Below are 27,986 nucleotides of genomic sequence, written 5' to 3'. Positions count from 1 at the left end.
TGTTGTGATTTGGTGCTATATAAATGAAATAAATTGAATTAAATTGAAATTGAATACGACCTCAAATTAATGTGTAATAGTTGACAGTTTGTTTGCTTTTAAACTAGTTTGGGACATCCTTAAACTTAACCACACATACACACATTTCCAGTACAGTGGAAGAAACAATATTAAAGATATTTAGCCCATGTACCTTCAGCTAGTGGGCGAATAAAGTCATTCGAAATTGTTCCAAAATGTCATTTTCTTGAATTTTTGTGAAATCTATCTTTCAAATGTAAATATGACAGTCTGGTGCAGCACATGGTTTCTTCCTCTTCATTATGTACTTTGACTTCGTTGAAGAAAAGGAAATAGAAATAACATATGAAAACAAGCATTTTTCTTCACCAGATTCAAATTAATTATTCAATCCAAGTCATTATACGAGGTCTGTTAGAAAAGTATCCGACCTTTTTATTTTTTTCAAAAACCATATGGATTTGAATCACGTGTGATTGCATCAGCCAAGCTTGAACCTTCGTGCGCATGCGTGAGTTTTTTCACCCCTGTCGGTTGCGTCATTCGCCTGTGAGCAGGCTTTGTGTGAGCACTGGTCCACCCCTCTCGTCGTTTTTTTTATTGCGAATAAATGTCTGAACGATTTGGAGCTTTGCTGCATCAATTTTTGCTGCATCAATTTTTGCAAAGTCCACTCCTCTTTCCATGACAAAAACTCCTGTAACAGTGGAATGTGCCGTTCATTTCTAAACTGGATGCTGTCTTGATCCGGTATGTCGTCTGACCTGAAAGCCATCCTGTGAGACCAACACGGAGGTGGTTTTGTGCCGCGTTATGAACGGCTCCGTGGCGCGTCCCTCCACTTTTCTTTCCATGAAAAAACTCCTGTAACAGTGGAATGTGCCGAAAAAGTGCTGATATCCACGCCTTCTGCCTTTTTGTGAAAGTCAGACGACGTCCCGGATCAACAAAGCCTTCACGTTGGAAATGATCTGGTTTTTTCAGCGGGGTTTGAGCCTGTCGATCGGCGCTCGGAGCGTGGCGAGCTCTCAGCAGTTGTGGGCGGTCTTTAAACCGTCTGGATCACTCCTTAATCTGTGTAATCCCCATAAAATTGTCCCTGAAAGCCATATTAATTTTCCGACGGTGTCCACCTGGAGGTCTCTCACAGTTTCTGGAAAAAAATTCATGCAGCAAAGCTCCAAATCGTTCAGACATTTATTCGCAATAAAAAAACGACGACACAAAGCCTGCTCACAGGCGAATGACGCAACCGACAGGCGTGAAAAAACTCACGCATGCGCACGAAGGTTCAAGCTTGGCTGATGCAATCACACGTGATTCAAATCCATATGGTTTTTGAAAAAAATAAAAAGGTCGGATACTTTTCTAACAGACCTCGTATGCACTTTGGTGAACATCAAGTAAGAGTTTTCAAACATATACTCAACAAAAATATAAATGCAACACTTTTGGTTTTGCTCCCATTTTGTATGAGATGAACTCAAAGATCTAAAACTTTTTCCACATACACAATATCACCATTTCCCTCAAATATTGTTCACAAACCAGTCGAAATCTGTGATAGTGAGCACTTCTCCTTTGCTGAGATAATCCATCCCACTTCACAGGTGTGCCATACCAAGATGCTGATTAGACACCATGATTAGTGCACAGGTGTGCCTTAGACTGCCCACAATAAAAGGCCACTCTGAAAGGTGCAGTTTTGTTTTATTGGGGGGGATACCAGTCAGTATCTGGTGTGACCACCATTTGCCTCATGCAGTGCAACACATCTCCTTCGCATCATCCGTGAAGAGAACACCTCTCCAACGTGCCAAACACCAGCGAATGTGAGCATTTGCCCACTCAAGTCGGTTACGACGACGAACTGGAGTCAGGTCGAGACCCCGATGAGGACAACGAGCATGCAGATGAGCTTCCCTGAGACGGTTTCTGACAGTTTGTGCAGAAATTCTTTGGTTATGCAAACCGATTGTTTCAGCAGCTGTCCGAGTGGCTGGTCTCAGACGATCTTGGAGGTGAACATGCTGGATGTGGAGGTCCTGGGCTGGTGTGGTTACACGTGGTCTGCGGTTGTGAGGCTGGTTGGATGTACTGCCAAATTCTCTGAAACGACTTTGGAGATGGCTTATGGTAGAGACATGAACATTCAATACACAAGCAACAACTCTGGTTGACATTCCTGCTGTCAGCATGCCAATTGCACGCTCCCTCAAATCTTGCGACATCTGTGGCATTGTGCTGTGTGATAAAACTGCACCTTTCAGAGTGGCCTTTTATTGTGGGCAGTCTAAGGCACACCTGTGCACTAATCATGGTGTCTAATCAGCATCTTGGTATGGCACACCTGTGAGATGGGATGGATTATCTCAGCAAAGGAGAAGTGCTCACTATCACAGATTTAGACTGGTTTGTGAACAATATTTGAGAGAAATGGTGATATTGTGTATGTGGAAAAAGTTTTAGATCTTTGAGTCCATCTCATACAAAATGGGAGCAAAACCAAAAGTGTTGCGTTTATATTTTTGTTGAGTGTATATAATTGTAATATGTAACATCTATGTAACTGTCGATATAGTAGCTTTGAAAATGACAAAAGTATCATATAAAGGAAATAAGTTGGCTTGTTTGTAGAAATGTACAGTAGTGTTCAGAATAATAGTAGTGCTATGTGACTAAAAAGATTAATCCAGGTTTTGAGTATATTTCTTATTGTTACATGGGAAACAAGGTACCAGTAGATTCAGTAGATTCTCACAAATCCAACAAGACCAAGCATTCATGATATGCACACTCTTAAAACTATGAAATTGGGCTATTAGTAAAAAAAAAAAAAAGTAGAAAAGGGGGTGTTCACAATAATAGTAGTGTGGCATTCAGTCAGTGAGTTCGTCAATTTTGTGGAACAAACAGGTGTGAATCAGGTGTCCCCTATTTAAGGATGAAGCCAGCACCTGTTGAACATGCTTTTCTCTTTGAAAGTCTGAGGAAAATGGGACGTTCAAGACATTGTTCAGAAGAACAGCGTAGTTTGATTAAAAAGTTGATTGGAGAGGGGAAAACTTATACGCAGGTGCAAAGAATTATAGGCTGTTCATCTACAATGATCTCCAATGCTTTAAAATGGACACAAAAACCACAGACGCATGGAAGAAAACGGAAAACAACCATCAAAATGGATAGAAGAATAACCAGAATGGCAAAGGCTCACCCATTGATCAGCTCCAGCATGATCAAAGACAGTCTGGAGTTACCTGTAAGTGCTGTGACAGTTAGAAGACGCCTGTGTGAAGCTAATTTATTTGCAAGAATCCCCCGCAAAGTACCTCTGTTAAATAAAAGACATGTGCAGAAGAGGTTACAATTTGCCAAAGAACACATCAACTGGCCAAAAGAGAAATGGAGGAATATTTTGTGGACTGATGAGAGTAAAATTGTTCTTTTTGGGTCCAAGGGCCGCAGACAGTTTGTGAGACGACCCCCAAACTCTGAATTCAAGCCACAGTTCACAGTGAAGACAGTGAAGCATGGCGGTGCAAGCATCATGATATGGGCATGTTTCTCCTACTATGGTGTTGGGCCTATATATCACATACCAGGTATCATGGATCAGTTTGGATATGTCAAAATACTTGAAGAGGTCATGTTTCCTTGCTGAAGGCAAGGCAAGGATGTTGAAGCGGACATGCCCTTGAAATGGGTGTTTCAACAAGACAATGACCCCAAGCACACTAGTAAACCAGCAAAATCTTGGTTCCAAACCAACAAAATTAAAGCCTCGCAGATGTGAAGAAATCATGAAAAACTGTAGTTATACAACTAAATACTAGTTTAGTGATTCACAGGATTGCTAAAAAAGCAGTTTGAACATAATAGATTTGAGTTTGTAGCGTCAACAGCAGATGCTACTATTACTGTGAACACCCCCTTTTCTACTTTTTTTTTTACTAATAGCCCAATTTCATAGCATTAAGAGTGTGCATATCATGAATGCTTGGTCTTGTTGGATTTGTGAGAATCTACTGGTACCTTGTTTCCCATGTAACAATAAGAAATATACTCAAAACCTGGATGAATCTTTTTAGTCACATAGGACTACTATTATTCTGAACACTACCGCACATTGATTTTGAGATGAAAGGCTTTTTTTAGCTCATATATTCTGGTCATGTGACTTCAGGGAGATCATGCCTGCAGGCGTCTCTGAACACATGCTGCCACGCAGTGTTTCACTGGTAATGAATGGTTAGAGTCCTGGTTTGGCACCAGGCAGAGGTTCTTCAAAAAAAAAAAAAAACACTTTTCCATTCAAATAAATAGTTCTTAAATGCTACCATCTGGATGGAGCAGGACATTTTTAGGTGTCACAGTTATAAAAATGATACAACATTTCCCAGGGAGGGACAGAATGTGGGTTTTCCCACGACATTTATTTATGCTGCCTGGTGGTGCTTCTCGAGCGACAACAGCTCCGTCTCCCTGATGTGTCATCGATTTATTTGCAAGCATTGCTTTGCTTTCAGACACAGCTAGCAGTTCAACAGGGGGCGCTCACGCTCAACCACAGGCACGCTGTCTTCTCACCGTCTGTTTGAAGCTTTCCCTCTCCTCCAGGGTGAGTGTGTCAGCCTTGGCGATGACAGGAACGATGTTGACCACTTTACTGAGACGCATCATGAACTCCACATCCAGAGGTCTGAGACTGGAAAAGATCAGAGACCACAAAAAGAAGATTTCAGCTTTAAAAAAAAAAAAAAATATATATATATATATATCTATCTATCTATATATATATATATATATATTAAAGGAGCGTGAATTGAACAAGTCATCAATAATTGAACTGTGCGGAAAACGAGATAAAGTGGGAAACCTTTGTTATCAAATGTTAATTTGATGCTTCTGTTACAAGTCTGTAAATAACATTTTCGAATAACTTCTCATTTCAAAAACTTCAATACGATCAAAAAGTGGTAACATTTTATTGGCCCACCCTGTGTGTCTTATTTCCTCAGGTACTAGTCATGAGTCAGGATACCCACTAGAGGGCAATCCTGAATTGTTCACATTCAGGCCAACATCATGGTTAAAACACTATAATGACCTCTTCAATATTTTTCCCCCAAACGCTTTCCTGTCATGTCTCCAAAAGGGGTGGGGTGCCACTGTCCTTCCTGCCTACATGGACCAATTAATCCATTTCAGTTTTTGTCAAATGTCAATCACATTGCACAGCACACTAACATTATAAACAGGCCAGTATAAACAGTGGTAGGTTATGAATGTTAGTCCACGTGATGGAACAACATATCATCTTGCATTATGAGTAAGTGTGGAAGAGGTGAGTTACAGTCACACAAATAAATCAGACGTTAACCCATTTACACCCAATTTCACATATAAGAAACTTGATTTTTGACCCATTAGGGGTTGCCACAGCAGATCCGCCATCTCTGTCTCACCCTGTCCTCTCTGTCTTCCTCGGTCACACCAACCACCATAAACCTGCTCATTGGCCTCTATCATCTCCTCCTGCCTGATGGTTCCATCTTCAGCATCATTGTCCCTACATACCCTGGGACCCTCCTCTGTACATGTCCAAACCATCTCAATCTCACCTCTCAGGAGCTAAACTGCTATAACTGCAGTGTGCCTCTGATATGTTTATTCCCAATCTTGTTCATGTCAGCATTCCCAATGAAAACCGTATGACTTCTAACTCTGCCTTCACCAGCTCCATCTCCTGTCTTTATATTTACTCAGTCTTGTCCCCTATTGAACTTCATTCCCCTTCTCTCCAGAGTATATAATCACATCTCCAGGCTCCTGGGAAAGATTTCTGCAACACCACTTCCAGCTTCATGATAACTTTCCTCTAGTCTTTGGAGACTGGGATAAGGAGTTACAAAAACAAACAAACAACAACAACCACCTTCACTAAGTACATAAAATCCAGATTCTTTGCTAAATTACATTTCTGGGGTTCTCAGTTCAATTCAATTCAATTTTATTAATTTCTATAGCACCTTTTCACGACAGTCACCTCAAGGCGCTTCACACAACACAAACTCACAGCAGAAGAAAATGAATTCAAATAAAAAAAGGCACAATAAAAAGTAAAAACATAAAAGAATACAAGGAAAATACAAGCCAGACATAAAAACAAAATATATTAAGGATAAGACAATCTAAAAAAGTTGGTCTTTAATCTTGTTTTAAAAGTCTCCACCGAGTCCAACTGCCGCAGGCAGATCGTTCCACAGAGCAGGGGCACGGTAAGAGAAACCTCTATACCCCAGGCCCGGACTGATGCAGGTGTATTGGTCAAATTTTTTTACGCATCGTTCGACATGGGTAAAAAAAAAAATCTTGAATAATCCCGAATAGTGCCGAAGGTGTCCCCGCGGTAAACGCAACTTTTCGGTGGTTTTCATGTCAACCTACAGTCCGTAAATTATAAGGACCATGTTGACTTTATTATGTCCAAAGGATCCAGTGACCAGTTTCATATTTATTTACTTTAAGACTCAATAAAATGTTCAATTTCCATTCAATTTCAACTTAATCGGCTTATAAAGTGCCAAATCACAACAAAATCTAAATATACTAGTATATTTAGTCATGGACATGATGAATATTGTTACCTGCTGGACTGTTTCTAATTTTGATTGGTATCAATGGAAAATGTCTTCTGTGAACTGTCTGTATCTCAATATATTATATATATATAATATATCATTAGGGGAAAATAGCACATCGATCCTCTAAAAAATAAATAAATAAAAACATCTGCATTTGGGCTTTCAGTTAACCACAGAATAGAATTTTAAGTGCTGCTGTTTGTTCGGAAATCACTGACTCGGGGCTGAACTATACATCAGATATGTTTAAAGAGTACAGACCAATTAGGTGTAATAAATCTGTGGGAACCAACCTTTTAAATGGAGCCAGAGTCACAGGTCAACACAGTGAAGAAGCATACAATTTTTAGAATGTGTCAAATGAGAACACACTTCCCAAGGAAGTGGAAAGAGTCGCATCTTTAAGATCAGTCAAATATAAACTGAAACCCTTTGTTTGTTTTCACATGCCTTTGAATAGTTTCAGTCCAAATCTTGTGGTTAATAAACAAGCAAGGCAAATGCAAACTTTGCTTCAGGTGTTTGAATAACGGATATTTTTCTGGACCGAGGGGTGGTTTTCATAAAGAAAGGCTTTGGTTTGGGTATTAACATGTATAACTGCCATAACGCCTTAGTAACTGCTGCACCATCAGTGGAATTAGTGTTGCCAGGCTATCTGACAATCAGTGCTAAGATGGAACTAGCCTAAGTTAAATAATACTAAAATTTCACTCTACAGAAATACTGGTGCACTAACTTTTTTAGGTCAGTGATGTCCAAAGACATTCCAGAAAGGGCCAAGAGGTTGCAGGTTTTCCTTGCAACCACTGACTCCAGCACGTGATTTCACTGATGAACTCATCCCACCCGCTAAAAGTGATATTAATCAGTGAAATCACCTGCTTGAGCCAGTGGCTGCAACAAAAACCTGCACCCTTTCTGCCCTTTCTGGAATACTTTGGACACCACTGTTTTAGATCATTTTTTAGTAAAAAAAATAAATAAAAATAACTGCACAACAAGCTATATTGTCTCATATTTGAAATAAAATGCTCAAAAGACAAACCGTTTACCAGTCCAGCGAGTCCAGTAAACAGCAGTTAGCAGCCTCTGTTACGGGGGCCCTCAACCCCATAACACACTAGCTGTCACTCAAAACAATCACATCTGTAACTATTCATAACTCTGTCTTAAAATAGCTTAAACTGAGTAAAAAAAAGAAAAAAAATGCTGTCATGACCAAAACCACTCTATACCAAGCTGTAAACCTGCTTATTTCTACTCTAAAGTTGGATATTTTAACATTGGGGTCTACGGGAGTGAACTGCTAGATTTTACACTTTCATGTTAGTTTCATTTTTCGGCACCGGAAGGTGTTGTTTGGTTATTCCCCGGTTTCAGCTATGCCTCCAGTTCCCATCATGCCATCTGCTCTGCTCTCTAATTTGGACTGGCCTGGTCGGCAGGGTTCCTACACACAAGAAGAAACTGGGGAGAAGCCTAGAAGCCATATCTCCAGACTGACTCATCACCATGAGGATGAAACGATGGGGGACATATGTTCCATAGAACAACAGAGGAAAGAGAAACACAGTAGCCCCAAGGGACAGGCCAATGAGCTGACACAGTCAGGCATGCACACAACCACAGACACAGACCATTACAACACTTTTCTCACACTGACAACAGTCTAAACTGCTTATTATCATACATTTGTCAATACCATATATATATGTGTGTGTGTGTGTGTGTAAGCATGTCATATCTCTATATTTGTCAGATCTGTTTCAGCCGATGATGTGCATCCTTTATTCTGAAAACTTTGGTAATTAATTTTCAAAACCTTTATTTTGTTTAACGTCGTAACTTTCGTACTTCCAAGATGGTGTGGCTCACTGATGTTACTGGTAGAAAAGTTAAACAACATCAGATAGTTCATGTTGCTCACACCATTTCACAATAAAATGTTTAATGCCAGCATCCCACCAAATACTTTTACTCTGAAATGCATGCTGTCAGTGTTCCTTGCGACTGAGTTTAACTTCACAACACTAAGGAGACATTAGCTAAAATCCGTTTTTTTGCTAACACAAACAAATTTCCCACTATTTGTACAACCTTTCAGTAAGTATATAACCTGAATAAAACCTTATATTTGCTGTGAGTTCAAGTTTAAATAAACTGTTCAGGAGGTGGAGTACTGTGTTTCAAATATTGTAAATGTTCTGTTTAATTTTGTCTAACTCTCTTCCAATTCTCAAGCCCAGGCATCCAAACATTTAACATCGAACGGCAGAGTTTCTCAGTGAAAACATTGCCGAACTCGATACAAATACATGTAATTTGGTTACACTTTTCAAACGGGTCAGACTCATCAATAAAGTCTATTTAATGTACAATGGTTCATTTTAGGTCAGCTTGGTGTATAAATCTCATCATTCCAGGCAATGATGGCTGTCAAGCTGGCCGTTACAAGCAAGTTAGAGACAGTAAAACACTGACTGATTTCAATGAAACAGCATACAGCCCAAGTGTGTTATCACTGAGCGGCCAGTCACGGAAGTACAAATTCTCGCCATTGGATTGGCCACTTTTCCGAAGTGACTTAGTGTTGACCTTGAGAACAACCTGTTTCATAAGAATTTTATTTTCATATAATTGATAATAAAATAGATTTTTTTAAATACTATATTCAACTAATAATATATCAAGCAAAACATGGACCCAAATGACATAAAAAGTGCTTATTATCAACTCAATCCTTTATTATGATTTTTTGGGGATTTGATTTCAAAACCTTTATTTTGAAGAAGTTTTTTTGGGACCACCTCCAACACACACACACACACACACACACACACACACACACACACACACACACACACACACACACACACACACACACACACACACACACACACACACACACACACACACACACGGTGTCGCAACCACACACACACTGTGTCGCAACACACGGAGGCAAAATGGAGTAATTTTAACATTATTTAATTTTATTTATTGTATCCGTGCACTATTCTTCTTCAAGCTTCAACACTTAATTCAGTAACTAATATTGTGTTTCATTTGAATTTAAGAAAGCGTGGAATTAGTTTGTGGTTATCTATAACGCAAGAAACGTCTGTGTGAGTGCAACTATGTGGCTCGCATATCTCTGACTGTTTGTCAACTCGAACTCAGCTTTCAGACATGGCATGATGATGTGCATCCTTTATGATTAATTTTTTTAAGAATAATTTTCAAAACCATTATTTTCTTTTCAAGGATGGGCCGCTCGGGAAATGCACTGCTTCTCCAAACGTGCCCCTAATAAAATCAAGTGTACCCTCTCTTCTTCTATGGTGTTTATTGCAACAGTTTAATCGACTAACATTATCTTCGCCTTAACTGAACAATCAATGGGTCCCACAATTTACCCAGACTGACTGCAAATGCTGTATGAGTAAATTAAGTAGTTTTATTTATTTATTTGGTGGGGTTTTTGTGGCACTTTCTAAATGTGGAAATGCACCCTGTCATCAAAATGTACCCCTGTGAACAAATCAAGCGCACCTCTCTTCTTCTATGGCAGATAAGGGCAGCCGGCATCCTTATTGTTGCATTGCTGCCACCTTCTGCATCAGTCCGTTATAGCTGTACTATGGTTTATTTCAGGTCAGCTTGGGCTATAAATCTTATCATTCCAGGCAATGATGGCTATCAGCCATTGACAGCAAGCTGGAGACAAAACCAAACCAGCTGATTTCAGTAGAGCAGCATACAGCCTGAGCGTGTTTTCACCAAGCGGCCAGTCGCTGAAGTACGAATTCTCGCCTTCGGATTTGCCACTTTGCCGGGAGTAACATGTGCCTGACCTTACCAATTAGACAAAAGGTTGCTCTTTTGATGGCTCTGATGCATCAAAGTTCATCACATGATACAGGGTTTGTTATTGTTATGCTGCTTTAATCTGGTGAGTTACTAGATGATAGCATTTATTATTTTTACCCAAAGCCAAAATATGGCCATCGGGTATTGCGAAGGCTTTGCGTCCATCTGTCCATCCGTCCATCTGTGTACAGCATAAGTCCAGTCTTATTACTGCCAGGGTCTTCAAATTCACAGGGAATATTCTTGGGACACAGACCTTGGACAAGTTCAAAGATGGCTAACCTTGACCTATTTTAAGAAGTCAAAAGGTCACATTCTGTTTCCTATTGTTTTCTCATACAGCCGAGGGTATTTTAGCATTGCGTTATATATTTTGTAGCTGTTATCTACACAAGCTGGCTGGTACTGACTGACTGACTCACCCACTTACCTACATTTTTTTCTACCAAAGCCCTAAGTTGTTGCCAGTGCAGTGAACACAGAAAATATATAACAGGCATGTGAGCTTCACTATATGTGCATACACATCCAGTTTCGTGTGTGATCGGGCACATAAACAATACACTGAGGTGCATGTGTGTGTGTGTATACATCAACTGTCCCCATTAAAGTACTTTAAAGAGAATAGTGGTCCTGTGTCTCAGCTAAGAACAACAGTATGCTCTGATCAACAAGTGCGGAATCTGTTCTGTGGTCAAATAAGAGCTGCCAAGTGGAGAAAACAGCCAACCACAGTACAAACAGCTTGCATTCTCTCTTTTTCTCTATTACATGAGAATAAAACTAAGTAAAGAGTCTAAGTGCAGACTTCATCTTCTCAGGAGATTACAGCAGAAATTCCCTGGAGAAAAGCTACTATCAAAAAACAAAAAACAAACAAAAAACCAAAAAAAAAAAAAAGAAAAAAAAATGGTGCTGATGTCAAATGTCACTGTCAACTCAAACATGATTGGGTGACATGTGAATGATATTAAACATAAGTAAATATAGCATTATCCTCAAAAATCAACTCTGAAAAACTGGCATCTCCAAAAAGGCAAGTCCATAAAAACATCAGAGAGGTTTTATTCCTCATCTGCCAATCTTGTATCTTTTTTTTTTTTACTGAGTTTGTGTATAATTAGGAGTAGTCTCATATTTATTCATCATGTGTTGCCCATGAGAATCATTGGACACCCTAACTGAGAAGCTGAGCACAGAATCAGAGTGCCTGGATTTGCAGTTGTCCTGAATCAAGTCTTGGATCCAGGCTTTAAATGGCTTAATGGACTCAGCCATCAAAAGTGTATCTGCATGTGGTGAAAGTGTTGAACTTGTAGAGATGTTCACTTATCACAGCAGCGACATTCAAACCTCTGTGTCCTCGACGTTAGAGATTGGGAGGCGCCCAGGAAGATGATCCTTGGGCACAGCTGGACTGACTTTATGAAACTTGTCATGAACTTTGTGAGACTCATATGATGAGTATGTGAGGGAACATCAGCCACAACATTCTGGACATGTTGCATGTTTCTCTGGACACGATCCAGAGAGGCATGTGCAGACAGATATGAGTACAACTACACAGATACAAACGCACACCATACAACAGCTGTGGTGACAGCAGCAGATGATGGGGGGTCTGCCAAACAGTGGAACACTCCCTCTCAGAGAGAGAACACTGAAGTCAACTGTTGAGTCAGCGGTGCAGAGCAATAGGAAGCAGCAGTGCCACAGAGCATGAATGCGTGCGTCTTCAAGTGGAAGTGTACTGCACATTAACCTGCACGTGCAGCTGTTGTAGAAGTCATCCATAACATGCTGCTCAACACAGTTATATTCAACAAATCAACCAGATCACAAAGCATCACAGGTGATGTGGTTTGAATAGTATTTTCAAGTAGACCTGCACTGAAATAAATGCAGTCAGATCTTGGGACCAAAAAAATGACATTTACACATAAGATCCTTCTGAATGTAGTAAAGTAAATCTGCAAGCCCAGATCTGTCATTCAACGGAGAAATCTTAGTTTAAAAATGACAAATTTACAGCTGAAATTTAGCCCTCCGCAAAACTGTCAGCACATCTGGGACGTTGCCGAGACGTCAGAGAGAACACCCTATCCCAGCATGCATTGCGTGCGCCAACTGTAATTTGTGGATTTACGGCAGTTTGCATCTCTTACAAAAGCACCTTTTTATTGTCTTATAGAGGGTTTTAATGTGACGTATCGGTCACGTCATTTTGTGTCCCGTGGCCATTCTGGATTACAATGCGGTGGCTGCTGTGATTACACTTTGTGCATTTGGCGAACAACTGCAGAAGTTTCAACGTCGGAGTGAAGAAGCCTCACGGCACTGTGGTGCTGTGAGAGATCCACCGCTAACAGAAATCCACTGCTCCCAGAATTTTATTTTATTCGGCAATAAAATTATATAACAATACATAAAAAATACTGCAGAGGACAACACAAGAACGCTTCCAATACGGATGCTTATTTACATTGTGGTCCTCGAGCACCGAGCTGCTGATCCGCAAGCTGCCCTTCCAGCGCCTGGTGAGAGAAATCGCTCAGGACTTCAAGACCGACCTCCGCTGTCTTGCGGCATGTTTGGTGAGTCTTTTATTGTTGCTTGAAAATGATTTTTGGGGACTTTTTCCATACGCCCATTTGACTGAGTGGTGTCGCATTGAAAATGTACTGTCTTTAGCCTCCGGTGTTACCGTCGCGGGGTACGGATGAGGGACCTGCAAAGAATTCGTCATTAAAAAGATATAAACCTCTCTCAGTGGCCACGGAGCTCTGCGGCTCCAATGACCGAGACCGTGCAGCGCTGCGGACTTTGCCGCAAGAAGTCTGTCCTTGCGGGCAACAGGTGTTACTGGCCGCTCCGCATCAAAACAGAGAAGAACGTCACCCGCTGTCGATGTCGCCGCTGATCTGACCATGCAGAGCTGTATCTCGCATTCATTGCAGCTTACTTTTGGATGTTGAAATCCAGATGTGTATAACAGTAACATTACTAACAGATAAAATCAATTTCAATGCGGGATCGGACTGAAGGCTTTTTTTTTTTTTTTTTTTGATCGGACTGAAGGCGCAAGCGCGTCGTCTTCTCCCCGACGTCATGGAAATGACCCGGATGTACAAACTGTTTTCACGGAGGGCTAAATTTTAGCTGCAAATTTGTAATTTTTAAACGAAGATTTCTCCGCTGAATTACAAATTTAGGCTTACAGATTTACTTTACTGCATTCATAAGGATCTTATAAATACATATCAGCTATTTCTTTCTGAGATCTGACCACATTTATTTCAATGCAGGTCTACTTTAAAGATACAGTATGCAGGATCATTTTGCAGACATGGTACATAGCATTCATAACCATCTGTTTGTGTAATACCTGCAACAATGAATCAATGTATTTTCATGAGCTTAGAATGAGCCCTTCATGTCTACAAGGGACTGGGCTCACACATGGAGGCCACCATGTTGCACCGCCATGTTTGTACAGTCAGCCACCCAGATGGGACATACTTAGGTAGTCTTTTACATTTTTCAGCACGGCTGGAAGACTGAAGAATAAAAAGAGGAAATCTGACTGCACCTCTATATATGTGGTTGCTAGTAGTTGGTAGCATAATGCAATCTGCAACCTCACCACAAGATGGCTCTAAATCCTACACAGTGTAGCTTTAAGGTGGGCTGAAGCAAACCAGTCTCCAAAAAATAAAAAGTTTGTTTCTACTCCAAACATACAAAAACAATTATACGAAAAGGCTGCTACATTATACTAGAAAGAGAGCTGTCCAACATTATAGTCATTTCCTGTTTTCATCAACAGTGCACCACATCATGCCATACCTGAATAATGCTGACACTGTGGCTCACTTAAATAATGAGATAAAACTTTTGATAGATGTATACTGTACATGTATTAAATAACTTATACCTCAGCGGGCTCACCGACGGACATAGACGACTTGCTCAGCTGTCACCGTGTCTCAAGCATACAGATGGACTGTTTCAGAACTTGTCAGGTGCACGTCTTAACGCAGAAGAAGGTGGTTTTCATAAGACCTGTAGGCTGTTTGATGAAGTATGACACAGCATCCACAGAGCCACAATGACTGAAACTAGATTTGATTTGCACGTTAGAGCTGAATGTGGTTGGAGTTTCATGAGAAACATTGTCAAACCGCCACAATTAGCCTAACTGTGCTTGTTGCATTGAACGATGTATCCAGAATCCTACTTGTAAGGGATGGGCGGTATGACCCCAGATTTATAACACTGTATAATTTGGATTCATTGATGGTGACTGTGAATATCACAGTATATTCATTTGTCTTATAGACAAGCAGCAGTCGGGGGTGGGGGTGTTTTTAGCTCGTGCACTGATGTTATGAAGTAATTAATTTACCTACCAGAAGTTTGAGCAAATCTTTGAAAACTAGACTTAAGACTCTTCTATTCTTGCCTACATAGAATCAATGGTGGTTGGTAATTTTTATCTTAATTTTAGTTTTTAATCTTAATGTATTCATTTTTAAATTGTGTCTTTTATGCAAGTCCTTTAAATTTTTAAATAATCAAGTTTTATGTGTTTCTTATTGTTTGTCATTTATTTTAATTTTGAAAGCACTTTATATATGTAATTGGAAAGTGGAACATAAATAAGTGAAAAGGGTAAAAGCACTGCTATGGCAGACATCACTGGATTGTTAACTAGAGCCCGACCGATATATCGGCCGGCCAATATTATCGGCTGATATACGCCCTTTTCAAAGTGCTCACTATCGGCCGCAATTTTGCCGATAGAACGCCGATAATTTCTCATAAACAGAACAGTTACTGAAATAATGTTTGTGTCGGCAATGTAAAATGTCCTTGCAACATTTGCCCAGTAGATGGAGCTCTGACTCCATTCAACTGAAAGCTGCTTACACCCCTGCTTAAATGTGTTCATCACTGGCCCCCGTAGTTCGCCGTCACACTTCACTGATCGGCTGACAAAAGCATACATGTAAGTTTATAAGTATCTATATCCTTATCCTGAACCTCTTTTTAAGGATATGTATTTGCTAATTTCACAAAGGTTTAATTCTTGATTGCATTTTTTTAACTTGAAAATTCTTCTCTGTTATAAAGTTAATTAATATGAGGACAAAGGTTCAGCTTTTAGCTCATATCTTTTTTGTTAAGGGTCCAAAAAAGAACATTTTATTCATTAAAAAAAAAAAAATCGGCTATCGGCAAATCAGCCGATTTGTCGATTATCTGCATTTTTTTTCATCCAAATATCGTTATCGGCATCGGCCTCAAAAAAATCCATATCGGTCGGGCTCTATTGTTAACTGTATTTCACATAAGAGAAATGTATTTTGAGCTGTGATTGGAGAGGTTGTGCACGATGCAAGCTTTGCATTTTGTATCACCAGTTATACAGCTTCATGATGAAGTGGTCTAGAGGAGGATATTCTTCAAAAGAAGACCTGAAGGTTTAGTTACAAATTACCAGAAGAGTACATCTGAAATGCAAGCCTGGATTTGATCTGTTGTTGTGAAAGAAAATCCTTCTCTGCTCTACTCCACTATGAAGCTAAGAGTAGTGATGCAAAATGCAAAATTTGCACTGTGCACAATTTCTCCAATCACAGCCACATAAGCCTATAACTTCTTTTGGGTTGTCTGGGTGTCTTTCCTCACTCTTCTCCTTCTTGCACAGTCATTCAGTTTTTGAGAACTGTCTACTCCATGCAGACATACCATAGAGTACCCATACCGTTTGTATTTCTTCGTAATTGATTAATAAATAAAGTCCAAGACATTCAGTGGCAGCTTTACCATCAGAGAGCCTCGTCCACAACAACCACAAAAGACTCCAAGCTGTCATTGATGTTAAAGGGGACAATACACAGTATTAAGAAGAGGAGTATGTAAACTTTTTATCAGGATCATTTGGGTGGCCTACGTTAGTAAAAACTTTGTAAAAAAAAAAAAAAAAGTGGGTCAGGCCTTGTCTTGTCTGCTTGAGGTTTCTTATTCATCGTCAGAGGAAGTTTTTCCCTTACCACTGTCACCTGTATGCTTACTCTCGGGCAGGGGTCTTCAACTCCAGTCCTCGAGGGCTGGTGTCCTGCACCTTTTAGATGTGTCCCTGATCCAACACTCCTGAACCAAATGGATGAATTACCTCCTCAGTATGCAGTCATGTTCTTCAGAGTGCTGCTAATGACCTCATTAACTGAGTCAGGTGTGTTGAAGCAGTGACACATCTAAAAGTTGCAGGACACCGGGCCTTGAGGACTGAGTTGAAGACCCCTGCTCTAGGGGTTGGTAAGGTCAGACCTTACTTGTGTGAAACACCTTGAGACAGCTTTGTTGTGATTTAGCACTGTATAAATGAAATAAACTAAACCACTGAGGTGGTGTGCACTCTGTGGGACATGACCACATGATCTGCGAGAGACATGGACTGATACCACCTTTGTGAAGAGACAGGGGCTGTGGCAAGCAGCAGTTTCTTTACATTTAAAGCAACAGGCACATAAATCAGTAGCTTCTCAAATCACCTGAAAACAGGGTATTCTGAAGATGTATCACTTCGGTGTCCATGTGATATTTTTGGTCAAACATTAATATTTATTTTCATGAGAGTGGGTTGATCTATATTACATTTACTGAAACGTGAAAAACATGGCAACTTTCGATCAAAAGATTCATGCCAAGATCCAACATTTGGTTTTATAGTTATAACACAGTAAGTCTACAATGAACATGCTCAAACATACTTCATGTGTGTATTGTCTGCCTTCTGTCTCTGCACCTTCTGCTATTCAGCATTGGGAAAAAACCCTTTCCTACCATCTTAATCGGTCCCCCGACTGACTGTCTGCTTTCGAGACTGTGGGAACTACAGAGTCCCATTTCTTTGTGAAATCTGACCCTATAAGTGATACCTCAGTGTCTGCAAGGGCAGAATGAATTCCACATGTGGTAGTACAGGAGATTAAAAAAAAAATGGAGGATGTGATTAAAGAGTTGAGGACAGACAGCATATCAGCAGAGATTCCCAGCAGCTCCGGTTCACGTCTGCAGCTGTATGTAAACTGAGGAGGACGATGACCAAAAATGCAGGGCGTCACAGTGATGTGGCTCTCTGTGTCTTACCAGTGGCCAGTGGGAGGTATGAAGTATATGCAGCAGTGCACCCTGGAGTCTGGGATCCTCTTCTTTCTGTCGATGTTGATTTCCTCCTGCAGGTAGACTTCATACTGATCGTTGATGAACTTCATTATTGGCTGCCAGCTGACAGAAGGAGCGGGTTGGGAATGAGAACGTGTGATTCAGTTAGTGTCACATTGTACTGATCAAACTACTGGCCTACAAAGCCCATCAAACCTGCAATTAACTCAAAAACCACACTAATAAAAACCTAGCTGATGGGTTTCAAATCAAGTTGATGATTTGGTGTTGAATTTATACATTTTCCATATGTAAGTCTCAAACCTAAAATTCCATGAATGCAAAACAATGATTAATTACCAAATGACTAAACCTTTGTATAATTTTCCTTGTCACGTTCCTCTTAATTAGCATTTCAAATCATTTATTATTGGTTGTTTTATTTGTTCTGAAAAGAAGAAGCCAACAGATTGCTGAAACTCGTAAGAGGAACATTGAGGATTTCTTACGAAGTATGGAACACTTGACTCAGTCTGTCCCTTGCAACGGCCCTGGAAGAGTTAGTTTGATCCTAACTAATGTGCCTTGTGGGTTTGGACATAGCCTATGAACTGTAGAGCCATAGTACCCATTATACTCCATCTTGGCCGTGTATGATCATTGCAGGTGTGTCTGTATTCTCAGTAGAAAACTAAATCGGTTCTCGTGGGTGTTGGACTCTGTCACTGTTTTCATAGACTGAATTTCAAGGCAAAGCCACTGGACAGAGTGCCTGTTAGTGGCGTCAGAATTATATCAATGTTTTTTGCAGACAGTGTACTGTATTTCTGGTGGCTTCTTCAAAACTCTGCCTCCATTGGACACTGGGACAGTTTGCAGTCAAGTGTGAAGCAGACAAAATTAGAATCAGCACCTTAAGTTCTGAAGTCACGGTACTCTGAAAGGTAAATAGTGGGCTACTGCCGCAGATGAAACATGAATTTTAGAGATTTGTTCACAAATGAGGGACAAATGGTGTGTAAGATCTAACAGCAGATTGGGGCAGCATCAACAAGAATGAGGACACTGCTTTAGAATATTATGGTGAAGGAGTCAGAAATTAACTCTAATCCTCCTGGTTGTCGATATATAGTGGGCCGCTATGCATTACGCTCACTTCCAGTCCTCAAAAAATTGCTCCCTGGAGAAACTTTCAATGTCTGCCGGTCCGCTATATTTAGTGTTTGCAGGGTATAGGCAGAATCAGCATTATAACCAATGAATGCCAAAGATTAGCTGAACCCCACCCTCGTGTGTATGGCAGGCATACTTCCAGGTCTAATGTTCATTTTGCATTGGTCGGGCAAGTCTCTTCCCCAGTATAGAGGGGGTTGTCTGACTGTATGCGTCAGAACAAAGAAAGCGATTGAATCATGGCGGCGACTGCAGATACTGTTGTTCAGGGAAATCTTTGTGACAGAAGATTCCGATGATGATTTTCTGGGTTTCGGGTCAGATAACCTCGAAGACAATGAACTGGAGCCTTCAGCACTGGTGCGGGACACAAATACTACACGATTCATCCCCATAGAGCTGCGAATCCAAGAGATGCCGAAGGTCTGACAGGTCGCCATTCTCCCGAGAAGATCAAAGTGAGAGAGAGTCATAAAACCAAAAACCCTCAGTGGACATTTCGTTTGTTCCACAACAACTGGAAAGAGAAAAGCCACTGGGGATGGACGAACAACTCACCGATCCAGTTACGTGTTTGTTCAGTGTATTCTTGGACTGTGCACTGATCCATGCTTCAGGTTATTCCACACAAACAAAGAATATAAACTATCCTATTAGAGGCTCATAGAGAACAGAGTTGCTGGAGATGAGGACCCCAGTTAATCCAGCTGTCGTTTTGGATCTGATTCCAAACCCCCAACGGCCCTTTTCAGGGCCAACCAAATCCATGAAAGAATTGCAAACTCCATGCAAATTAAATAATTGGATGAATAATAACAATCATATTTCAGGACAGTATTTTCAAAAGGGTAGGTCATATTCTTCTATATAAGCATGACGGTTCTCCACTTTCACCTTATCAGGATATAATTGAGTCAGAGTATGAGGAACAAGATTACTATTGCATTCTACATTCTTTATTCTACAAATTTATTATAACTTCCATTTGGGTATTGTGTCTTTCAGTGCAGAGAATTGGCTTTTGTCACTGCACATGAATGTTCACATACTTGTAATACAGCCTGGCACACAGACAGGCTGGGGAAGCTTAACATGCTGGCATGGGGAAGGGGGCCTACAGATAAACACAGAGGCAGGACTTGGGTTAAAACTCTCAATTTAACCATTGTATTACATTGACACCCTCAATGGTGGTCATAAACATTGGTTGGTGACTGAAAGAATGAGACCTTGAACACAGAAAGCCAAAATGACTCTTTTACTGGGTACAGAGATTCAGTCTTAGAAATAGAGTAAGGAGTTCTAGAAGCAACTCAGTGAATAACTGCTGTTCCTTCATGTACAAAGAGAGCCGGACAAAGTGGTTTAGCATCTGTTTAAGATGAATCCAAGATGCCTTCCTCTTGAGGACTTATGGCCAAGTACAACTGAGAACAGGCCCCAGAGATAGACCTGGAATATATATCCCGCATCCCATCTGTCATGCGAAAGTGCTGCAGTTCCCTATGAGGAGCTGAAGGATGTAGTTCTGCAGAGGATCCAGGGCCAACCTTAGTGGAACTGCTATGACCAGGGCTCAGTCTGGGATAAGCTGTGGAAAATTAATCGAGTCATATTAACTCACCAGTTTTCATTGTTGATCTGATCCCCAAAGCCAGGAGTATCAATCACTGTGAGCTTCATCCGCACTCCTTTCTCTTCGATATCTGGACAACGATAACATATAAAAAAAATTAATAAAAATTTAAACAAGGGCAGTACTTGCCCTAACCAGCATCACCAAACCTAACCTCAAATTTGTGTAAAGTACAATCCACAGAAGCAAGATTCATCATGATCCATGAAGGTCTTGTGACATTATTACATACACAAGGTTTCAGATGGTTAGCCCCCTGGTGTCCACAATTAGAATCACAATACACCCAACATCAAACCTGATCCAGGTCTTAGTGAGGTGACCTCGTGGACCAAGTTTCATCTCAATAGGTAAAGTTTTTGTGAAGATATTGCATACACAAATTTCAGCAACTCCAACCCCTCCACACCACGCGGCTACAACTGGAATCAAAATGGGTCCAACAACAAATCTGTCCAAGGTCTTAGTGATGTGAACTTGTGTATCAATTTTCACCTTGATATTTAAAGACAAGCCATCATGAAAATTCAGTAAGCCTTAAGGTATGTCTTCTATAATATATTCCAGTTCTAAGGTAGAACTATACTAGTGTATACTAAGGTATATCTAAATATCTAAAAAAGGAAGAGTAGAACAGAGTAGAGTACAGCCACTTAGGTGTCTGGTCTTGAGAACCAGGGATGGTAGATTGAAAAGCTTTTTTATCCCATGGGAACTCTCCCTGCCCATCCAAGCAGCTCAAGAAAAATGGACATATCATAATAATATATCATAAGAAAATACACATCATGTATATAAATGATATTTAAATAATAAGGGTAATAAGCAATATACACAAGAAATATGGATTATATATAATATTATAGGAGTTAGCTTCTAAACCCTAAATATTAATAGGAGAAGACTGTACTTGTAGTATACGTATACTTAGTTTGTAGACTAGTAGTAAAATTAAATTATAGCTAGCTTATGGTTATTATATTATATAAACAGAAGCTATGATGTAATGTGTATGGGTATCTCTAAAGTCAACCATGCGAGCTTACTATAGGAAGATAAAATACATAATTTATATGCTATCAGATGGAAACCTCAAACTAGGTACTATATGTTGATATATATTAAAGAACCCATAAAATGAAGAATCATTAAAGATTTACACCATGTAAAATAAAATTGTAAATAATGAAAACAAGCTAACTATACTTAGAAAAGCTACCGTTAAATTAGCCGTTAAAAAGCCAACCGTATCTAGCTAACTAACAAGATAAACCGGTAACTAGCGTATAAAGTATAATACCATAGTTGAACCTTACAATTACTGTATTAACAAATACATATAACAACAATTGTAGACAAAAGTGTGTAATAATGTAGGTTTACAAACAGAAAAGAACCGACTATATTGTTGCCACGATATACGGTGCTACAGTCGGCTCGATAAGCTAACGTTAGCTGTTAGGTATAACTAATGGTACTCCACTCCTCCAATTTATATCATAAATATAATAATATTTAAAAAAGAAGAACAAGAAAAAAATTAAAGCATGCTGAAATATATATGGAGACATGATATAAGTACCTTAGTGAAAGGATATAAAGGTGGAATCGCTCCCGGCTAAAGAGAGCTTGAGGCTCGTGGCTGCAGCGACTTGTAGGCCATGTTAGCCTTAAACTAGCTAGACGGAGAGGGATAAATTCCAGGTAAGCTAACTAACATACGTGTAGCTAACGTTGTCATGTACAGCGGGAAGCACAGTGGCTTGATGGTTAACACTGTTGCCGCACAGCAAGAAGGTCGTGGGTTTGATTCCCACCTGTGGCCTTTCTGTGTAGAGTGTGCACGTTCTCCCTGTGTTTGCGTAGATTCTCTCTGGGTGCTCTAGCTTCTTCCCACATGCAAAGACATGCAGGTTAGGTGGATTGGAAACTTTAAATTGTTGGTAGGTCTGCGTGTGTTTGTTTATCTCTATGTGACCCTGTGACAGACTGGCGTCCTGTCCAGGGTGTAACCTGTCTCACGCCCTAAGACTACTGAGATAGGCTCCAGCCCCCCATGACCCTCAACTGGAGTAAGCGGTTGAACATGGGTAAGTGAGTGAGTGAGTGACATGTACAAATTGACCACACAGGCATGTACAGTCAAGCTCTGTATTCTGTAAAAAATTGTACTACTGTATTTTACAGATTACAAGTCAGACCTTTTTTTCCTGTATAATCAGCTCTTTGATTTGGGATTTTTGTGCACTGTTGGAGTGTGCTTTTATTATTATAGTTTATTCATTTGTTATTGGAGTTTATTTTGATTAGTGCTTTGATTCCTGGGAAAGCCTGATATAAATAGTAAAAATATGTTACTTTTCACCAGATACACTGTAGCAACTGCAAAGAAATTTTAAAAAGGAAACAACAACACTGTACACTAAGAATAAGGTGAACAGTGACTGACCGTGACTGATGGATTTGATCTTGACCGTCTTTGGGATTCTCTCCTCAGCGTCGGGTTGCACTGATTTGCGGCTCACCTTGGATTTGAACAGGGTGTTCATCAGAGTGGACTTCCCCAATCCGCTTTGACCTAATCGAAAACAAATGCACAAACTGTTAACTCGTGCACTTATGAGTTTAACCTTAAACTATTACGGGTCAAATGAGTTTAAGATAAGAGCCTCTTTCAACTTGAACACAAAAGATTCTTTCAGAATTTCTCTCACCAGAAAAGCAGCGAGCCTAAATATTCTTATGACATCAGCCCAAATATATGAATGAGTTATAGTAAATGTGTGCACGTGTTAATGGCCCGTGACAACAGCAGGACAGCTGCAGGGTCAAACCAGTGAGCCATGAATGTCAAGGGGAAGCTTGTGCGGATCACACAACAATACGACGTGTGTGTTTTGTCACTTCGGGGGATAAACTGTGGACTTACATGGATCCTCTAAACTTTACCACAACCTAAAACACGCCAAAGCCTACACATCAACCCAGACCAAAGTCTTAACCCGAAAAATTTATCATTACTTCAAGGGCAGCAGGGATTTTTGTCTCCACAAAGAAAAATCCTCATCCACATCCTCATTCCATGGATGAGCAGAGGCTGCACAAGCCGTCCTGTGTGTGGCACAAGCAGTTTCAGTGACAGAGAAATAAATATGGAATGAGGCCACATTTTATTCAGCACTCACCATGTTACTGTGAGTGCAAAAGATAATCATTTACCACATCTGATTACTTTGTCTGGAAATAAGCTGTGACTGTCCCAAATTGTGAAGAACGCACAGCAAGTTGAAGATATGAAAAGAATAGTCAACCTGAAGGCAGCGAGAAGAGCTCTTGAGCGCCTGTGACACACACACACACAAATCCTCTCCATATGATGGGAATCAAAAGGTCGGCTCGCTGAGAGCATGGATTACACAAATGTATCTCACAGGGGATGGAGCCACGAGCACAGCTGCTCTGACCTTTCACATAAGACACTATTAGCATCATAAAAGTGCTCTATTTTTGATATAGAATTCCTCATTTCTCTTCAGTATTATCACAGCATGGTTTAACCTCTTGCAAACTTTATGGTACTGCAATTTTTTTCAGTCTTCTTCTCAAAACTGATAAATTGGCTTTGTTTTATTTATGCATTCATTTAATCATTTAAGATTTAATTAATTTAGACAGCTGACCCAGGCCTTTCAAGACTTAGGATGTACAGTGTTCAGAATAATAGTAATGCTATGTGACTAAAAATGATTAATCCAGGTTTTGAGTATATTTCTTATTGTTACATGGGAAACAAGGTACCAGTAGATTCAGTAGATTCTCACAAATCCAACAAGACCAAGCATTCATGATATGCACACTCTTAAGGCTATGAAATTGGTCTATTAGTAAAAAAAGTAGAAAAGGGGGTGTTCACAATAATAGTAGCATCTGTTGTTGATGCAACAAACTCAAAACTATTATGTTCAAACTGCTTTTTTAGCAATCCTGTGAATCACTAAACTAGTATTAAGTTGTATAACCACAGTTTTTCATGATTTCTTCACATTTGCTAGGCATTAATTTTGTTGGTCTGAAACCAGGATTTTGCTTGTTTAATAGTGTGCTTGGGGTCATTGTCTTGTTGAAACACCCATTTCAAGGGCATGTCCTCTTCAGCATAAGGCAACATGACCTCTTCAAGTATTTTGACATATCCAAACTGATCCATGATACCTGGTATGCGATATATAGGCCCAACACCATAGTAGGAGAAACATGCCCATATCATGATGCTTGCACCGCCATGCTTCACTGTCTTCACTGTGAACTGTGGCTTGAATTCAGAGTTTGGGGGTCGTCTCACAAACTGTCTGCGGCCCTTGGACCCAAAAAGAACAATTTTACTCTCATCAGTCCACAAAATATTCCTCCATTTCTCTTTTGGCCAGTTGATGTGTTCTTTGGCAAATTGTAACCTCTTCTGCACGTCTTTTATTTAACAGAGGGACTTTGCGGGGGATTCTTGCAAATAAATTAGCTTCACACAAGCATCTTCTAACTGTCACAGCACTTACAGGTAACTCCAGACTGTCTTTGATCATCCTGGAGCTGATCAATGGGTGAGCCTTTGCCATTCTGGATATTCTTCTATCCATTTTGATGGTTGTTTTCCGTTTTCTTCCACGCGTCTCTGGTTGTTTTGTCCATTTTAAAGCATTGGAGATCACTGTAGATGAACAGCCTATAATTTTTTGCACCTGCGTATAAGTTTTCCCCTCTCCAATCAACTTTTTAATCAAACTACGCTGTTCTTCTGAACAATGTCTTGAACGTCCCATTTTCCTCAGGCTTTTAAAGAGAAAAGCATGTTCAACAGGTGCTGGCTTCATCCTTAAATAGGGGACACCTGATTCACATGTTTGTTCCACAAAACTGACAAACTCACTGACTGAATGCCACACTACTATTATTGTGAACACCCCCTTTTCTACTTTTTATTACTATTAGCCCAATTTCATAGCCTTAACAGTGTGCATATCATGAATGCTTGGTTTTGTTGGATTTGTGAGAATCTACTGAATCTACTGGTACCTTGTTTCCCATGTAACAATAAGAAATATACTCAAAACCTGGATTAATCTTTTTAGTCACATAGCACTACTATCATTCTGAACACTACTGTAAAGTACCATCTATACTGGTGGCTGGATTATATACAAAATTCTCAGAGTGAACGAGACCACATGGGGCTGCATCCTCCCCCAAGTTAATTTGGGGCATTTCAAAGTCTATTTCACAACCAACAGGGCACATACACTTAGTACAGTGTTGAGTTCTAGGTACAAAGAGGCTGGACTCAGAGTGTCAGAGTGGGCCCTGACAGTACCTTTAAGGCATAAACATGACAAGTGATTGCAGCATTGCTACTTGTAGTGCACCTTTGGAAGTGAGACATTTTTCAAATAAACTCCATATACTGCCTCAGCTGTCAGAAAAAAAAGACAATTCTAGAAGTTGCTATCACTGCTGAATTTATACATTGTGAATTTTGCATCCTTCAACACCTGGTGCATCCGCTGTGTGTGAAGAGTGGGCACTGACCACCACGCTTGACTACACATGTATGTGCAGCTGTTCGAGCCTTTGTGATGTACCTTGATAGATACCTTGTGAGATATCTTGTAAATCACTCCAGAGGTGTTATCAGGTTACAAAAATAGTGTTGTCAGTTTTAGAAGTGTTTATTTCTTGCCAACTTTTACTAATATATGAGAAGCATGTTAGATTTACACAGCAACGCAGCGGTTTGGGAGCAGCTTATGTCATGTTATGTAGGATTTACTACTCTCAAGCTGTAGCTTGATAATGTAATGTCATCTAATATCTTAAACACAAGAAAAATATTCATTTAACATTAGACTACACCTAATAAGACAAAAAAACATTCACACACATATCTATCTATCTATCTATATATATCTATATATCTCCCTCTACTGGTGGTTGGCTCTCACTGCGGTATTGTATCACTTCCAGTTCCGGAGCACAGCGGTGTTTTGCTGCATCTGTTAGCCGTTTAATCTGCGTAGTTAGATTGATCTAGATAACTAGATTCACAGTGTAATCTTCACGTGCCTTAACTAAAGCACTCCCTCTGCTGAATCACCTCTAAATTATTTACACATTATTCACTTTGTGTGTTTTTTAGGAATCCGCTAGCTTAGCGCAGCTACTAGCTCTTAGCCGGTTTAGCATGGCAGCTTCTCCTGTCTCTCCCGCACTTTTCTGCTCTGGGTGTGAAATGTTTAGTTATTCCTCGGCCTCCTTTAGCAGTAATGGTACTTGTAATAAGTGTAGCTTATTCGTAGCTTTGGAGGCCAGGCTGGGCGAATTGGAGACTCGGCTCTGCACCGTGGAAAATTCTACAGCTAGCCAGGCCCCTGTAGTCGGTGCGGACCAAGGTAGCTTAGCCGCCATTAGTTCCCTTCCAGCAGATCCCGAGCAGCCGGGAAAGCAGGCCGACTGGGTGACTGTGAGGAGGAAGCGTAGCCCTTAACAGAAGCCCCGTGTACACCGCCAACCCGTTCACATTTCTAACCGTTTTTCCCCACTCTGCGACACACCCGCTGAGGATCAAACTCTGGTTATTGGCGACTGTTTTGAGAAATGTGAAGTTAGCGACACCAGCAACCATAGTCAATTGTCTTCCGGGGGCCAGAGCAGGCGACACTGAAGGAAATTTGAAACTGCTGGCTAAGGCTAAGCGTAAATTTGGTAAGATTGTAATTCATGTCGGCAGTAATGACACCCGGTTACGCCAATCGGAGGTCACTAAAATTAACATTGAATCGGTGTGTAACTTTGCAAAAACAATGTCGGACTCTGTAGTTTTCTCTGGGCCCCTCCCCAATCGGACCGGGAGTGACATGTTTAGCCGCATGTTCTCCCTGAATTGCTGGCTGTCTGAGTGGTGTCCAAAAAATGAGGTGGGCTTCATAGATAATTGGCAAAGCTTCTGGGGAAAACCTGGTCTTGTTAGGAGAGACGGCATCCATCCCACTTTGGATGGAGCAGCTCTCATTTCTAGAAATCTGGCCAATTTTCTTAAATCCTCCAAACCGTGACTATCCAGGGTTGGGACCAGGAAGCAGAGTTGTAGTCTTACACACCTCTCTGCAGCTTCTCTCCCGCTGCCATCCCCTCATTACCCCATCCCCGTAGAGACGGTGCCTGCTCCCAGACCACCAACAAGCAGCAAAAATCTATTTAAGCATAAAAATTCAAAAAGAAAAATAATATAGCACCTTCAACTGCACCACAGACTAAAACAGTTAAATGTGGTTTATTAAACATTAGGTCTCTCTCTTCTAAGTCCCTGTTAGTAAATGATATAATAATTGATCAACATATTGATTTATTCTGCCTTACAGAAACCTGGTTACAGCAGGATGAATATGTTAGTTTAAATGAGTCAACACCCCCGAGTCACA

At 40.4% G+C, this 27,986-nt stretch overlaps 1 protein-coding gene across 4 annotated transcripts in view; it reads right to left on the bottom strand.

The window, feature by feature from the left end:
- sept9b (septin 9b) overlaps window positions 1-27,986 on the bottom strand; it is a 201,661-nt gene that overhangs the window by 17,265 nt on the left and 156,410 nt on the right. For all 4 annotated transcript variants that reach the window (XM_034187387.1, XM_034187386.1, XM_034187388.1 and 1 more), the window contains 4 exons: window positions 22,967-23,095; window positions 20,506-20,587; window positions 17,694-17,831; window positions 4,609-4,726 (listed from right to left, as the gene is read on the bottom strand). In XM_034187387.1, the coding sequence (XP_034043278.1) occupies window positions 4,609-4,726; window positions 17,694-17,831; window positions 20,506-20,587; window positions 22,967-23,095 (467 nt within the window). The remainder of the gene's footprint in view (window positions 1-4,608; window positions 4,727-17,693; window positions 17,832-20,505; window positions 20,588-22,966; window positions 23,096-27,986) is intronic.

Source organism: Thalassophryne amazonica, chromosome 15 (genome assembly GCF_902500255.1).
Source record: "Thalassophryne amazonica chromosome 15, fThaAma1.1, whole genome shotgun sequence".
NCBI lineage: Eukaryota > Metazoa > Chordata > Actinopteri > Batrachoidiformes > Batrachoididae > Thalassophryne > Thalassophryne amazonica.
The sequence above is the reverse complement of the archived record's forward strand: the minus strand, read 5'-3'. Positions and strand labels throughout refer to the sequence as shown.